Source organism: Lagopus muta, chromosome 3 (assembly GCF_023343835.1).
Source record: "Lagopus muta isolate bLagMut1 chromosome 3, bLagMut1 primary, whole genome shotgun sequence".
Lineage (NCBI taxonomy): Eukaryota > Metazoa > Chordata > Aves > Galliformes > Phasianidae > Lagopus > Lagopus muta.
Genome location: NC_064435.1, coordinates 44,809,058 through 44,826,891, shown reverse-complemented (window position 1 = coordinate 44,826,891; position 17,834 = coordinate 44,809,058). Strand labels below are relative to the sequence as shown.

Sequence of the window (17,834 nt, the reverse complement as noted above, 5' to 3'; positions counted from 1 at the left end):
AAACCCTCTGTGCTGTGATGGATATGCCCTCATTTCGTACATACATTTAGTCAGCAACGTACTGCAAGAGACATGACCTTTACTGGCACTGGGTTTCACTGGCCCTGTTTTTCCAGACCCCACCCCGTTCATTTTGTTCTGTGCACAGCCTCTCCAGTGGTAGCAGCCTGCAAAGAGACTCAGGTATGCAACTCGAGGGGCAGAGCTGCTGCACAGCAGGGCAGAATGCAGGACCATGGGCTCCTGGTTCAGGCCTTCCCACAAGGAGCAGCCTGGATCACACAGTGTTGCTGTCCTCCCGCAGCTTGGGATGGGACTGGAAACAACATGGCCAATATGATTCTACAAATGAAAAACGTCCCACCGTACCGCTTTGTGATTTTGGCATGGCACTGATGCCTGGAATGTGTTCTCCATCATTTCCTATGACCTTTCATGTTTTCAGGCCCTCTCAGTAAAAAGAAGGAAGGACTCACGCCTCTTGCATAGATTCACATTTCCATAGGTAATACTGTGACCTAGATGGAGGCTAACTGCAATGGAAAGTTGCAGCCCTACCAGCTGTTTCTATTTTCAAACCAACGCTTGACACACATCCTTTTCACCTCTCCTTTTGTTAAGCCCACCAAAGAGACGCATGAAACACACCTGATTAGGGCTGTTATTTCTGTGTCTAGAGTGAAGAATTAGAGGCTCTCCTGTAACCAGACCTCTGCAGCTCAGAGAGCAGCATCCACTCAGTCACAGGGAGCTGCGCCATTAATCCAATGGGGAAAGGGAAAGCGCAATTGTAGCTCTGCTGATGAGTTTATCTGGGTTAGCTACTAAGAAGGGAAAGGCCAGTATGAAAGGCATGGCCCAGGGCCCGGCTTTATGAGACAACAATATTAGAAGCTGGAAAAATGAGAATGCCTGACAAAAAGCAGAGCATCCAAATAGGCATTAGCCACTGAAAAGCAGCAGCTTTTCTCTTCATCCTTTTCCACGAATTCAGTCTTCCACAGCAAAAGCAAGCAGGGAAGCATCTTTCCTGCTACCATTGCTCAGGCTACTCCACCTATAACAACATGGTAGCAAGACTTAAGAAAAATCCATTTTAAAATAAGAGACTGGGAGCCAATCACGATTGACAGCAAAATGACTTGAAAACCTAAGAGATGAAAACCAATACAAAATAGCTCTATGAAAAATAACCATCTGCCTTTCAAATGCTTGCTGGTGACTTCAGTTATGCAGCTGTATCAGCAACACTTGGAGAACAAGGAAATTGTCTTATTGCTTCAAATGGAACTTGTGCTGTTCCATGTGACAAGCTCCAAGTATAAAATTAAAAAACATTTTTTTTAAATTCTGCAATTATACTGCTACTAAACCAGAATAAGTAGCAAAAGTGAATAAACAATAGGTTTTCAGGCTGGAGAAATTACCATCACGGTGTTATCTAATCTCTCCCCAGAAGTCAAGAATTATGACTAAGCCCTTCCAACACAGATACAGCCTGAAATTCTATGTCAGAAGTATGTCCAATTGCATTTGGCAACCCTTAGTCAAGAGAGAAGCTGAATATAATTGGATGAATATTTGAAGTTTTCATTATTCATGTAGGAAGGCTAGGTAAAAAGTGTTTTGCAGTCCCAAGACACTCGAGGGTGTGTGTTATTGGGTAATAACCAATTAGGAATGTTGACAGCACTCTGCCTTTAGGATCACCGTGGCCAGCAATGTACCTGGGTGGATGTTGTGTAAAAGCACACACCCGTTGCCTACTGCTCAGTTTATTTAAGCAAACCTTTCACCAAAGGAAATGGAAGACACCCTGAAGGATTTAAGATTGATGGGTCAGCTGCATTCTGGAAAACTTTTTCTTTCCCCTCCCCATTGCATCTGACCTCCAAAAATATCTTTTTTCGATCATTGGTACTACTGATTACTGGAAATGAACCTGATGGCATCTGTCTTTTATTTCATAGGACCTAACAAAGTGCTTATTATTAGCAGTATGGAAACACCGACTGCAAAAATTCAGCTGCTAAACACGGAATCTGGTAAAACACACCAGTCTTCAGTAAACGCTGCAAACTCAGAACAGCTAAAAGCAAAGATCTTCCTGTCATGCTTACTTTTCAAAGAAAAACATACAAATAATTACTAAAGGCACGCAAAACATTTTAAAAATGCCAATATTTAAGAAGTAACAGTTGTGACACACTCACAAGAACCTGAAGTTCAGCACCAATTTAGCCCATGATACTGAGTCTCACCCATTGACAACCTGACAAAACAAGGATAGAATGCACTGGCAGCACACCAAATACTCTTTTTTTTTCCTTTTCTTTCCTCCCTCACATTATCATTGTGATGCAAAAAAATCCCCCCCAAAATCAGAAAGTTTGTATTCTGATCTAAAACAGAGCAATTATTGTAAGAGATGCCCAACAGGGCTTTCCTACCTACACAAGAAGCATTCCAAACTTTTCCTGGACAATTTGTTTGCGTCTCAAATATGTATAATATGAAATCCATTTGTTATAAAGAGGAACATATCAGTTTTGTTGCAGCTCTCATTTTCTGGCTCGCATCATATTTAGCCTGTCCTGTGGCACTGACTGTACCACAGATGCTTCTCTGAATTCCCTGAACGCTGCCTCGCTCCCTCCCCATGTATCACCCAGATGATGATGTTTTGATGAAGCATTGCACACGGGCCCTCAAGATAATGGATTCAATGGGATACACTTAAAAGATCATTTTTCTCCTTTGTTATTGACTGCATGCACTGCTCTAAGACAGGAAGGGCTTTCATTTTTTATGCAAGCCATGAGGCCCCCAGGGCCTCTGAACTGTTTAAGAAGAATCAATTTTGAGGTGGGCAAGAGGGGCCGGCAAAGCTCCGTTCTGGGAGGCCTCCCTTCAGATCGCTTACAAGTTTGGGCAAACTGGGAGCATCTCCCAGTCCTGCTGTGTTCTGGCACGGCGCTGCTTCCCACTCTTGAAGGTCTGTGGTTAGCATTCGCTCACAAGTGTAATTTATAGCATGCATATGGGCAACAAAATAAGCAAAAAAAGTTCCACAGAAGCAAAATAATCACCACCGATGGAGATAAGCAGCAACACTGCTGCTAAGCTAAGCAGTCCTTGGCACTGCGTAGCGGCAGGAAACCATTACCTCGTGACAAGGTTTTAATACCCTGACATTGTTGCAATTATACCCAGGCAACCTAACAAAACAAATTCACTGTATGGCAGAAAATATTTCCAATTCAATGTCGCAACGTTTATTTTTTAATTACAGCACAAAGAATACTTTTGGGGTGTGGAAGAATGTAATCTATCATTTGCTCTGAAGTGACACACTTATGGGAAATGCTCTGCGCTATAACTTTCTATGCCACAAGTAGTAACTACGAGCAATGTCTTAGGCAAGGAATGCAGAGAGCTTGGGTGCGGTGCTGGGAGATGCTTCTTATCCCTCCATCTCCCTCCCCGCCAGCTGGAGCTGAAGGCAAGCCTCATTTTGCTGCACTGGGACATTCGTCACTCCTCTCATTTTATGCATGTCCCACAGCTCCCTACCTGCAACGCACCTTGCACAAGAAGGGCTTTAACAGTTTGGATACAGGGTGCACAAGAGCACAAATACAAATTTTAATTAAAAGGAATGGTATTTTAATAGGTCACTTAAAGAACAATTATGCCTACCATTTGACTGACAGACAAGTCACATTTTAACATGAAAACCCAGTGGGGTTGAGGAAGTAGAATTAATCTCTGTCTTTATAAATTGATGAACTACTGAAGTATGCTCCCGCTGCATTTAATATTGCTTTGGTCTGCCATCTCATGAAAAAAAAAATGTATCTGTATCTTTCTATTACCCTTCCCTTCCTCTTCTTTTACAGCCTCACGAAGTTGATTCACAAAAACTGAGTTGCCAGTGTTGCTCTCCTTTTACTGAGTGCCTGCACTGCAGAACGCAGTGGTGCGTAGAAATCCAGAAGATCGGTCTGCAGTAATTAGCTTGGGTAGCCGAGGCAGCTCAGCTGAGCTAGCTGGAAGCAGGATAAACGAGTCCAGGAAGAATGTTGTACCATATTGCTTTGAGTCTCCGCAGACCATGCTGCACAGCAGGACTGGGTGCAAAGGTGACCACTGCGTTCTTAAATTCCCTTCAAAGCAGACCACAAGAATCAGCTCCAAGCTCAGCTTAAACGCCTTCAGACTGTTATAGGAGCCCCTCACGTCTCTGAGGCAAGCAGAAAGTGCCTCAAAAAAGCCTGGAGAACTGTCCAAATGAAGTCCAGAGACAACAGTGCTGGATCTAAGCTAACATACACACCACAGTTGGTAATACATTATTCTGATTATCAATTCAAAGATTCAATGGAAGAGATCAATATCAGTGAATCTCACAGCATCCTCTGAACTGCTGTCACTACAAGAGAAAGCATTATATGATGTAACCATAAAATATACTGGCTGTTTAAGTCCTCTCGGGAAGCTCACCATTAACAGAAGCCAGAGACCCAAGGGTGCATGGAGAGTAATGGACAAGAAGGAGGCAATGTGACTTGATCTGATCAGGTAAAGATCAGTTTTGACCTCTGTGAGCTTCAATCCCTTCTGACAGAGACAGAAAAATGTAGGTGAAGAAGAAATGACACAAAAGCAAGGAGGGAATTGAGGTGACAAAATTAGGCTCAGTGCTCGGAGCTGAAAGGGGATTGAAGATGCAGCTGAAGAGACTGCAACATCTTGAAAGCTAAAGACTGAGAGAAAATAAAGACTGAGAATGAATGACAAAGGAGAACTAAAGCTCGTCAGATGACAGGTGTCTGGTTATGACACACCTGCATTCGAATACACTCTAAACCAGCTAAGTTAGAAGGCATGCTCTCATAACAGGAACAGGTGACAACCCCCAGGCCAACACACTATAAGGCATAACCCTTGTTTGTGTTAGAAAGAGTGCAGATAACAGACTAAACAGTTTTCCCAAATTTCTATACAAACATATCCCCAAATGGCATACAGGCTTGTATACAAGAAATCCGTCAGGAAAGTTGATTGTCACCAGAAAGAAATAAGACGGAAATCAGAATCTATATCCTAAAGCTCCAAACATACCCAATAGGTGGCTAGGTGTTGATGGTGAAACTGGAGGTCAAATGTTTACTTCAGCAATTATCTACCTACCTAATATGAGACACCAATTTGCTTAGCAACTGCACTGCAATTTATGAAAGACCAATGAAGCACATAATTTATGAAGGAGCAGGATCTGAATCTAATGCTAACATTAGAGAGAGGTTCCTGAGTGCAAGAATTGGGTACAGCAAAACAAAAAGCAAAGCAGTGAGCCTCAAGGCTGTTACTGAGATCTAGACCCAACCAGAATGACCAATAAGCCAAATCCTTCAGTGCCAAGCAGGAAGCAGCCACCTCAGTTTCTAATGGGCTTGTCCTTATCAGAAAAGCACAACCCACAGACTCAGCACTCTTTTATTTTTCCTGAGAATTTTCTTGGCTATTTCAAATGAGAAATACTGCTTGGATGCCTTTAGGCTGGTTTAAGAAGCCATGCTACTGAGCACAGAAGTCCAAATGCTACAACAAACTGCTTCTCACTAAAACATTTCCAATCATGGGGCTGGTATCAAGTCTTGGCAAAGAGAAGATTTCTCAGTGTACAGACCCTACAAAAGTAGTTACTGACATCCCTCCTCTTTTGGATTGCCATCTCGATCCAAACCATATGACTTCACACAGGCCTACTGGTAAACAGACCTCTGAACCCTGCTGACAATATGGATTCCAACCTTCTCTTTCCTCAAGACAAAGATTTGCTGACTCAGAGGCCTCAGAAATAAGGGGACAAAACCTTTCGCTTTGTAATGCTCCTGAATATACAAATTTATTCTCCTGAATATTTCCATCTGCACTATCATACTCATGCAGCCATGGATAAAAGCATGGCATGAACCCTGTAATATGAAGTTTGTACATTTACTTTTTATCAGTCTCCATATGCCCACTATCCACTATCTTGATTTCACTATTATATTAGATATTTGAGTACACAAGCATATAACAAGTAGAAAACACTATTTTTAATCAACCAAACAACTAATATACCAAAACAATTTTAGTAACACTTAAAACATAAAGACATGAACTCGATGGTTCAGTGATTACTCACTACCAGTTACTGACCACACAATGTGAAAACCTTCCAAACTGATGATACTGTTTCTTTCACCCAGTCACTAGCCACAAGCAACAGCAATGACTTGCTGACCTCGCAAGGCAAATATAGTACAGGACTAAGATTCAGAAAATATTCACTCCTACCCAGGTGACAGTGATGTCTGACCCGTGGTGATCATTAATTGAGACAAAGTGAGGTCAATACGTATCTTGAGCTCAATATATGCACCTAGAGATACAATTAATCTTCAACCAGAAAATACCCCTCTGAGCTCTTTATTGACAAACGTGTGTTACAAAAGATTTCTCTTCACAATATCAGTTGCGAAAATTCTATGAATTTCTTGAAATAGGCATGGAGTGCACTATCATTCACTGTTCTATTTTCCCCCAGATTTGTACAGTTGGTTACAGCGACCAGAACAAAGCACAGACCAGCAGCCTAGGAGTAAGAAACAGCAGATGACAGCACAAAAGTTTTAAACAACGTTGGACTAACTGTACTCCATATGGTCTTTCTGAATCAGCATTTCATTTTTTACTGATACATGCTCCTGATGATTCCAACATCGTCAGCTGTTTCTAGCACAGCTCCTGGTATCTGTAAACATTTACGCATAGAGTTAGCAATCTTTCACACATTCAATCATCATCCCAAAGCATTTTACAAATTGCCTTTTTTGTCAGCTTTGTCAGGAAGCAACAAAACCTCAAAGTTAAGTCAATCTTGGGCCACACAACAAGTCAGTGATGGACTCAACATATTTCTTTTTCACTTACCACAATACCATGCAGATATCAAATGACAAAATATAAAAGGTGAATAACTAGACGAGCAAGCCAGGCAAAAATTAAACTGAGCCAATACCTACCTTTTCTATCCATTCCCCCCTGCTAGGAATGTTACAAAATATTTAAAAAAAGAAAAGAAAAAAAAAAATGCTGCTGCCTGGACCACTCACATCAAGGAAACTGCCTGAGCTAGTGCATAACTACATTCAAAGCTCTTCAGGGAGCTGGCTCTTTGCAGCCTGCAGAAGCAAAAAAAGTGTATAAGATTTTTAGCATGGTGATTTAAGAAGTATTAGCTCATCAGCTTGGATGACGCTACTCTAGAAAGATCACCAAATAGTTCCACTGATACAGATACTCCTTCAAAGAAGATGGACATAAATAGGGGGACTGGAAGAAGGATGTAATAATTCCCATTCTATTAGCATTTTCATAAAAACAGAAAAACAGCAAAAAGCAAACAAAAAAACCCAAAAACTAAAAGAGCTAATTAATTAGAAGATTTTGTATTTACTGTTTTTGAACTACTAGCATCATGTGACAATAGTTTGGAAGGTATCATCCAAGGTGAGTAGGAAATGGGTAGCACAACTACTCTCGTGATGGTGTTGCAGAGGCAGTGCTATGCAAAATATGAAACAACCCCACCACAACAAACCTCCTATCTAAAAAGAAGCCTCCAGCATGGTGCTGCAAACTGCATAAGTATGTACTAAGGGCAAAGACAGTGTCTTCTTCTGGAGCTGTGAACAGTATTCAGACAGCAGAACCTGCCAAAGCTCTGAAAAAAGTGAACAGTGTCATCCTACCTAACTCAAGAGTTTATCATGTCCATATGTAACCTATGAAGGAAAGATAAGCCCTGTTCCCAACCTGCCCGTAAAGGCCAAGGACAGTCTGGGCATTCTCCTAAGTAATTTTGTGCTATTGATGCAAAAGAAACTCTCACAAACCAAAAAAAGCCAGTGTCCTAACTAGATCCAGGTGTGTGAAATTTAATTTCCCTGAGGGCTGAGAGGGAAGATTGTGTAAGAAAACTGGGACATGAATGGATTGGTTAATATGAAAACGTGAAATAGCCCTGGGCAGAAATTTGGAAGTATTGTGAAATACTATTCAAGAAGAACCCACCTTCATATGCAGGGAGTAACTCAAGATGGGAGATGTAGCAATGCAAACAGATGCCCCAACAGATTGTAGAAGGAAAAAATATATAGGGCTTTTGATGAAATCTTTCAACTCTACAGTGAGAATACAGGATGTGGCAATTTGTTGTTTTGGAATTATGCAAAGGTTTGTACTGTGTGACTTGGACAGTACTAATTAGAAGTTCATATGCTTTGAACTTGTGATAGACCACACTGCTGATATAGTCGATAGCAGATATCAGAGAGCTGATCCTCATAGAGTCAAAGTCAAACATTTTTCCATTTAGTCGTGACAGTTGTTTGACTTTGTCTTAGCCTGGTGCACAGCACCTTTTGGTACCTCCCATACAGACAGCATTAAAGCTTAAAGGTGTAGAAATGCCATCTCCAAGCAAAGAGTTTGATCTTATGCAAGATGATAATGCACTGAGAAGGTGAGTAAGCTGCTTAAGTTCAACAATCAGAACTAACAGGACTGTGCTTCCTCTGCTCATAATCAGATCTCTGCTAAAACCTCAACCTGGTTTTCTCAGACTCCTTGGTGACCATGAGAAAGGGTACCCATCTTCTCCAGAATAAAAACCATGAGGCTTACTCTGGGCTGTCGAAAACAGACTAATTTCTGAAAACTTCCTTTGCAAAATAAAACCAATTAAAAACATAAATAAAACGGTGTGCCCAAATTCTTAATAGATAACACTGTGTTATGAAATATCCTGCACAATCTAGTTCAAAACAAACAAATTCCAAAACCACAGGACTCCTCACAGAGTAGAAACACCATTGTTTGGTTAGCTCACATAGATATATGCATAACCATTGATTAACAACTGAGAAGCAGGAGGAACAGTCTGCACATGGGTGAATGCATCACAACTTACAGTCTTCTTGGGGGGAGGTGCACAAAAGGACATCTGTCCCTGCTCAAGCATTTAAAGAAAACTACTTTTTTTTTCCAGCAAATTGACCTTACATTAAGTCCTCTTGGCAAATACACTGATTCCAATTGCCTCTTCATGAAGCCTAGCTCTGGCAAATTTTTTTATTCAGCAGCATGAGATCATGTCTGAGGCATGATGTCTTGGGAGATCCTGAAGCCTGCTGATGCATTGCAATGATTATATGGGATCTTCTTTGTGAGGACAGCAGGAATATAAGCTGGGATCCCCTAAATTCTATACTGCTGATTATTATTTTTTTTAATGAAATGTAAGCATTATTTCAGCTTCAGAATTTTTCATTCCAGGCTTACTTACTCAATTCAAGCTAGCAGAAGATAAGCTGCTTGTCTGCTGAATTGCTTCATGGTACCAGCCTTTGACCAGAATTCAGTTAGGCCTCAATTCCTAGTGTTCTTTGTATGAACATTTGAGGGAAGCCCACAATGGTCTTTCCATAGGAAGGGGAAGGGACATAGCATCAGCAGCAAGATGCTTTTCTAATCTTTCCTAGGTTTTCTTTGGAGGAAAGGATAGATACCTGTCTGTAGGAATTTTACATATCAAATTATAAATTCCTTTCAGAGATCTAACAAAAGAATTATGGAAAATGTACCCTGCAAACTGCAAATCTTTACCTGGTACTAGTTAAGGAACTCTTTCCAATTCCCACTGTATTGTTCAAGAACAAGAGAATGGAGAGGAACAAGATCAGCTGTTATTAAATCCAAAAGATGAAGGAACAATACACGCTCCCAAACAAAGTGCTCTATCAGGATGGGTCTCCTCTACACTGGCAAGTCATAGTGACTCCAAAACTGCTGCTTTGGATATCACCCTTTCAATCTCACAAAGAAAGATGACTCTGGTACCTGGCCCACAGATGAAAGGTTCATTTTAGGCTTCTGGCCCTTAGACTACATGTAATACGAGTCAGGAGCCTAATGACTTTCGTGTCTCAACCTGTTAGATGCTGGAGCCTGCAACCTATGCTTTGACTCATCCCTGGAGCAGTGCTCTTTCAGGCAAGATAATCAAGACCTTATTTTTCACAAGCAATACTCCATGTGACAGTGAGCCTCAGGAGGCTTCAACTCACCCAAAAAGATCTGTGAGACCCTGCCATAGTTTTGATCTCGTTCACAAATGTGATATTGGTGGAAAAAGAAGATTTTAAACAAAGTTGACCAAAACTTTGGACAAGAGTAACACACGCTAAAAAAGTCTGTTGAGTACAGACTGACCAGGTCAGGCTCTGAGGAACAATCTGTATTAAGGTCCAAACGTTACTGGGTACTACCTAGAACTCCCCATACACACACATGCACAACGCTGGAAATAAATTGTTAAGATCTCATAGACAAAAACAAACTACAGTATCGTAATTGCCAGCTTATTGCTTCATGCCACTGTCTTGACATCCAAACGAGTTTAGTAATTGTTCTTTTGAAGCTACTGATGTTAAAAAAGAAATATCTCAAGTTCTGGAAGTGACTGGGAATTCCAGAATCTAATAGCTGTGCTGGAATTATTCACTCATCAAGGGGTTCAAAAGACACTTTCTGTCAGAACTGAGACATAAATGCATGTCAGAACGACTTGAAACAGAATGACTATAACTTAGAGTTTGGATTTTCTATACATTATGTTCGGAGAGCTTTAAAATGTTTAATTTATTAAACTGACTTTGATACTAGAGGCGTAGCTTCCACTTTAAAGTGTTACAATAACTCAACTGAATGTAGAATGCATTAAGTTTAAATTCCACTGCCACTAAACACTTAGAAAAGATACTTCAGTTTCTGCACTTAAAAAGAAATACGCTGTCCTGGTGAATTCGACATGCAAACAGAAGCTGCATGCATTAATAGCAACAGCCTCTTCTGCTGCACTGTAAGAAGCCATACACAGCAGGAAGGCATTTCCCTACTATTTCAGACACCGTCACCACCCCAGCTACAGAGGAAATGCTAAATAATAACCAATCCTAGAAGCTGAACACAACCAGGTCCTAAGAAAAATTCTTCATGTGGGTAGGTTCCATTTTCGAAGAACAGTTCGAGTTTTTCCAGACATTGCTTCAATCTCTCAAGGCAGGCCTGTCATCTGGCAATGCCTCTATTAGTTCTCTCTGCCTGGCCTTCCTTGAAGCGTTAAAAGAAAGGCCGTGTGTCCAGCTGTTTCTCTTTCACATGCCTTTATTTACCATTCTCTTCCTGTCACTGTCAGGTCCTAGTGTTAGAAGCGCTCCAGTCCTACTTAAAACTATGCTGACAATGCTGCAGAGGCAGTAGTAGCAGTGAAAACTACTCTTAGAACAAAACCATACTCCATTAAGTGCACCTTATACCCTTTGAAAAGGCAAGTTAGTGTTGTGGGATCAGGAAACTCATGAAATCACTCCCCACAACCCAGTAAAAAAGAGCTGATGGAAACAAAAGCTTAGCAAGACAAAAGAAATTATCTAAATAAATGCTTCAGCTGTGAATTGCTGTTACTAAAATAGCTCAAAATAATGGGCAAAGGTGACACTGGAGATCAGTCATGTGATAGGACAATAATTAATAGAGGGAATTGCTCGTGAAGCAGAAAAGAATTGGCTTGCTTGAATTGCAGAAAGGATCTTTCTGTCTTTCTGGGTCCTTTCTAAATGAACCACTTAACTGAGATTCAACTAGAGTGACAGGATGCCACCAAGACATCCTCTCATGGACTAGCATGAGTATTTCCATTCACTGTAAGATTCTCTTTAATTTCTTTAGGTCTCAAAACATGAATTAGAAGTCTCATTGTGATGGAGAATACCATTTAAATCATTTATGTGATCATCATCCAAAAAAAGTGATCTCAGTGCTAGTAAGGTGACAATGCTGCCAAATGCCTATGGCCAAGGATCTGATAGACTGCACTGCTCTTCTCCCACTAAGCCCCCATGCACTAATCCATCTGTCCTGTTAGACTGAGCCACCTCTCTGCAGAAGGTCACACATCAAGGAAGCATTGAGACCCCTTTGGGTCTTCTGCTCCTATGAACCCATAGATCTATGCTGACTATACTATGCAGAGCTTCTTTTCTGCCTTAGCAGAGCAGAGCTGAGAAAGAGGAGTACAAGTGGGTGGGGAGAAAGGGGAGCTGTGCCTTAAAATTCTTCCACCCCTACTCATATGCTGGTGAGGAAAGACCATGAAGGTAAAAGTTCTTATTCTAGAGTAGCTATAGACTAATGCTGCAGACACAATCAACCTCTGATAACCACTTTTAGAATTACAATATCCTGCCATGTTTATCTGCCACCATCACTATGAAACATTCTCATGCTATATGTTCAGTGAACCCGTTTTCTTAAAACTGCACTTCTATTACATCTATTCTATATACATACAACCCTTTACTCATGCATTCAAAAGCTTTCTAATTACTTAATTCCATTAAGTTACCAAAGCCACATATTTTCCATTTAGAAGATATATAAAGTGAGAATGTGAGAATTAAAGAGTCTAATTATCTGAAAAAGTCCTAAGATGCTATAAAAAGTATGAAGTTAATGCTGTCCTATATTTTGTTACATATAACCTCATGTGACACATCTAAGAGTATACTTTGACAGCACAGGAAAAAAGGTCTCCAAAAGACCAAAAAAAAAAAAGTGAAAGGTTAAAAAAAAAGTGAAACAAAACAAATATCCCAGCACCCCCAACTTCAGACTTAAATGCAGTATTTGTACAGCTTTTGATTGTAATAAACCACAGAATGTATGCCGGGCAAAAAACTATGGTAGAAAGTCAGTGTTCTTTACTTTGTTTTAGTATGTAAACACAGGGATCTGCAAAGATGCCATTTGTCTGAAACACAGTGGATCAGAGAAAGAAAAGTCAGTCTCTAACCTCCTATGAACAAAGAAACCTAATTTCATTCCGAAACAAAAGGAACTAAATTTATCGCTCTAAGACAGCCCCAGGACGTCCAAGCATGAAATTGAAGAAAAGGAGTTGCCAAAGACATGCAGAACAATCTTTTTAAAGTTACCTGGAATCAGGATATTTTGTAAGCGTGGCCAAGCTGCTGGTATACATGTGCCCACCCACATCAATGTGAACTGGTGCGTTGGATTTTGTGAGTTGTGCTGGAGTGGGGATGCCTTGATTGTTCAATGGAGATGCAGGGGATCTAGTGATCAGAGGTCTTGACATATTGGGCCGACTGTCCTGTGAAGAGATAGACCTGGATTAATGATCTTCTTGAAAACCTCGCAGAAACCCACAGTCTCCAGTCAACAGTTCTGTTGTAGCCTCAGCTTACCATTTTCATCTTATTAAAGCACAGATAAATCCTTGGCAGTTTTTAAAATCAATCCACTTGTAAAAGTCTTAACTGGCTGCATTTCAAATAGGTAAAGCGTGGCAAAATGCAGCGATCGAGCCCCCAAAGTAGAAATCACATTTGATACAACAAGTTCCTCCTGAACACTGCTCATGACAGACAACCCATACAGAAAAGAGAAAGAAGCTCATTCTCGTACTTCAGAGCTGATAAAGTCTCTGACAAAAGCACCACGAGCCGCAGACAGAAAGCCTAAGAACAATTACTATTTTCTTTAATTAAAACCCACAGGTAGAATTTATGTTCCTTCCCAAGCCCTCAGTCACTGCAATGCAGTCAGAAGAGAAATACGAACCCTCAACTCCTCCATTCTGCACACTCTTCTCTTGAATTTCCAACTCACATAGCACAGAAACAGAAGCAGAAACACCTGGACTAGTCAACTGTTCACGCACTGCACACCGCTGGACATCGGCAGCCTTTGAGAAAGACATCTTCCATTTAAAAGTTACACGGATGGCGAGAGCTGCCCCTGCGTGCCCCACATAGGCGGCGGGTCTGAGCGGCTTCCCCGGGCAGGCGGGCTCCCAAAGTGGAGCGGGAGCTGATGCTGATGAAACCAACTTTTAGTCACAAAGGCAGGGATGTAACGCCAGCAAGCAGCGTGCTCCTCGTCTGCGCGCCCGGCGGGGTGGGGCAGGGCAGAGCCATTTGCCCGAGCCAGTAAGGCAGGCTGTATTCAAAGCTGGGGATTAAAATAGAAATGCGTTCGAGAGCGGTTTTGGGACGACCGCACTTTCTGCTGAAGGAAAGCTCCACACTGGTGGAATCTTACAGAGATGCCCTGAGAAATAAAAGCCCTTGCAAATTATGCAGTTTTACATTTAAAAGGTAAGCAAAGCAGTGAGAAGTCAGATACACTTCATCACAAAACTCTCTTTGTTCTTTCAACACGTCTTTTAGCTGCAAAACCTAATGGCTTCTTTGTAAACATCTCACAGATCTGGGTACTAAGCCTCGCTGAAGCAGAGTTACGGGGAATTTGGACTGGCGAAGCCCTTTGCTGTTGAAAACATGTATGTTTTTCATGGCTGTTAAAGATTCAAACCATAAAGGCAACGTGAGCCAGGTAAACGTCTAACCCAAATGATTTACAGGCCAGTGTTGCACAATAAATCCAAGTAATACGTAACAAAAGGCATCTATAAACCACAAGGTACTTAACTAATTTTCTTTCATATACAAAAGCAAGCTTTGGTCAAATACTGATAAAAACGAAGAGGATGAAGAAAAACGCCTAGTTTAGATGTTGGAGTTGGGGGGAGTGCTGCTTGTTTTGCTTTTTTTTTTTCTTCCCCTGTTTCTACATAAGCAGAAGTTAATATAAATTTGCAGAAATACCACTCTTAATTACTACAATTGCTTGAGGAGGTGCCTGCAGCACAATGAAGACAAGTCCAGACAAAATACGGTACACACGCTATGCAAAACTAATGTCTGCTATAAATGCTATGTGGTACAACCACCACCCAAGATGTTAGTGATCTGCAGCAAGGTACTTAGCAAAATAATGAAGAAAAAATTAAAAATGATGACTGGAAAAGTGGAAATAAGAAGGCAAGAAATGATACTGAATGAGGATAAAGTGTGCACAGTGGGGTACAGAACACATTCCAGTGCTCAAAAGCGGGCAAACAATTTGAAAAGCCAACAAAGAAAGCTGAGACTAAAAAGAAAAATAAATTCCGTAACTTGTATGGAATAGACAGCATCACCCCCCTTACTGGGATCCTCTCTGTCAGAAAAACACAGCCCTGTAACAATTTAGCAGACCGCAGCACTGTGGAGCCTGTAATAGTTTTTCAATTGGACACATTCTCCTGTATATCCTGCCCAGGGCTGCTCAGGAGAAAATGAACAGATTTTCAGGGTTAATATTGTAGTTAGGCTGGGACCTCATTCAGCAGAGCTGTGATAATGCTGGGCATATGAAACAGGAGGAAAAGGCATAGGAAGAACATCACCACAGGTATGGGAAATAGTTCAAAAGACCGTGGGCATTTCACAAGACAAAAAAAAAAGGTAAGAAAACAGAACTGGTTTCCAAAAGTGAGACATAACCAAGCAGCCCTGTACACAGTTTACCATTAAAACTCCCAATAAAAAGAACTATATTAAAACCATTCCTATTTTATTTCACCGTCCTCCTTCTCAACATTCCCCCTTCAAGCTAACTACATCATTCTGCCTCAAGAAACAATGCTCGAGTGTTCAACATTTAGATACTAAATACAATAACTTAATGCTGCTCTAGTCCTAGCTTACAAAGATGAAACTCATTCACTACTCCTTTGGCGACCACTGTGAAATTATGCAGCGGTAGCTCTGCTATTCCACTACTTTTGTCCAGTTACCCTTGAGAAATTGATGCAGAAATGGGATTCAGAGAACTGAGTGATTAAAAAGCAACTTCTTCTGTGTGGCACATCCCAGCCAGCATAGCAGAGAAGATCATTGTTCAACAGGCATAGTGTTAGACCACTCTGCTTAACAGATTGGAGTTAAATTGTTGTATTAGTTCAGCTATGGAGACAATGAGTTAGGAAGATAGTCCCCCTGCAAAAACATCCAAAACTATCACAAATATGAATTGAGCAAGCTTAGATAGAAAAAAGTGGTTACAGTTAAGGCAGTACTGGTAAATTAAACTTCCACTAACCTGCAGTAATTACAAATACCATTCCTTAGAAACAATTAGAGGAGTGAAGGGAGTCGTAGAAACCAAACTCAGCGGGATCCAACCGATTACAAGCTATTTAAAACAGCTGGTAACAAAAACAACCAAAAGGCTCCTCGGCAGCCTCCTTTGGTGTGCTCTGTCTCACGTAGGTCCCTGTGCCCAGGAAGGGTTTGTACTTCAACCATGGCTGCTCCCATATGGGAGGGAGATTATGGAGGTGGTTTTCTGCCTTGGGAATTGCACTGACTTCATTCATGAGTGGGACACAAAGCATAGCCAGCGTCTGTGCTGGCTGTAGGATCAGTAATCTTCCTGCTCTGCTAGCAGTTCACTTTTCCACTTGGTATATTTCCTTTACAAATATTTCAATATTTACTATGAAAAAATTAAATAAGAACAGGAAATCCCAAGTTTCACAACACTTCCTGTGGACTGAAATACTTGAGATACTTTGTGAAATATTTGTCATTATTTCTACTCCAGTATTTTGATCCCAACAACTTTTCAATTAATGAGTTCCGATTTCAAACAAACTTATTGCTCAAACTACATACTCAAAAGAGCTACTAAAAGCTATATACTGGGCAGGTTAAAGATATTTAAGTTTTACAAGATGCTGCAGTTTTGGTTCAGCACACAAAAGTACAATTTGGTTCTCCTCTGTTTCCCTGCTGTTACTAGAGGGAGCCTTCAAATAACAAGCAGTTGGTAGGTCCAGGTCTTTCGAGTACATCTGAATCCACTTCTCACTTTCTGCCCTATGTGAGCCATCACGTAGAGTCAACAGAACCAAAAGTAGCCTTATCTGAACTCTTTCCTGAATCTACAAAAATCCTTAGGACCAAGAAGGCATTCTGCCAAACGGTACTGAGGGTCATGGTGGAAACCTTTCAGATCTCCTCACTCCCTGCCTTTTTTTTCTTTCTCACCAACTAAGTCAAAAAGTATTGCTAAAGAATAAGCATTTACATCCAGGCTGGAAAAAAAAAAACAAAACTGTAGGACTGAGATGTGCACCAGAACATCCGGTCTACCAAAGAACAACACAATAACCACATCAACGTGGTGGCAATTGGAAGAAATAAGAAATATCTGAAGAATATAAGGTATTACAATGTACTGCTAAGAGTACTAACTCAAAGAGACAAGATGCTCTGAAAATATTCGCTCATGTTAGGCTGCTCTGATTAGAAGTGGTTTCAGAAGTGTTATTTACACTCTGTGGTCTTAAGCAAAGTCATTTCAGTTCCCTTCTCATGCCAAGAACCTTGACAAAAACCACACCACTACAAGACAAACCAAGCTCACTCACTGTATGATCAACATTCAAGTGCAAAGCATCTACTTAACTCCCATGACCAAGAGGATAATTTCAGACTGTGGGTCAAGGCATATCTGGCCAGGGTTAATAAAGCAAACACACTGTCCATGAGCCAGCCCAGCTCAAGAAGAAACGTATAAATGCTACTCAGTATGCTTCAGTTCTGTCTTTGTACCAAACTGTAAAGTACTGGATCCTCCCTGTCACAATTAAAACAATTATCCCTGTTGAGAAAGTCACAGTTACATACTTCAAACATTCTTGGACTTTTCAGGGGGAGACAAGGATAACTTGTCTCACCTAGGCAAGCCAGAAGAAATGATAATCATGCAACAGTTCATTGTAACACATCCAATCATTACATTTTCTT

At 40.9% G+C, this 17,834-nt stretch overlaps 1 protein-coding gene across 2 annotated transcripts in view; it reads right to left on the bottom strand.

Annotated features, from left to right (window-relative positions):
- KCTD1 (potassium channel tetramerization domain containing 1) overlaps positions 1-17,834 on the bottom strand; it is a 96,463-nt gene that overhangs the window by 17,882 nt on the left and 60,747 nt on the right. For both annotated transcript variants that reach the window (XM_048940291.1, XM_048940292.1), the window contains exon 2: positions 13,110-13,288. In XM_048940291.1, the coding sequence (XP_048796248.1) occupies positions 13,110-13,288 (179 nt within the window). The remainder of the gene's footprint in view (positions 1-13,109; positions 13,289-17,834) is intronic.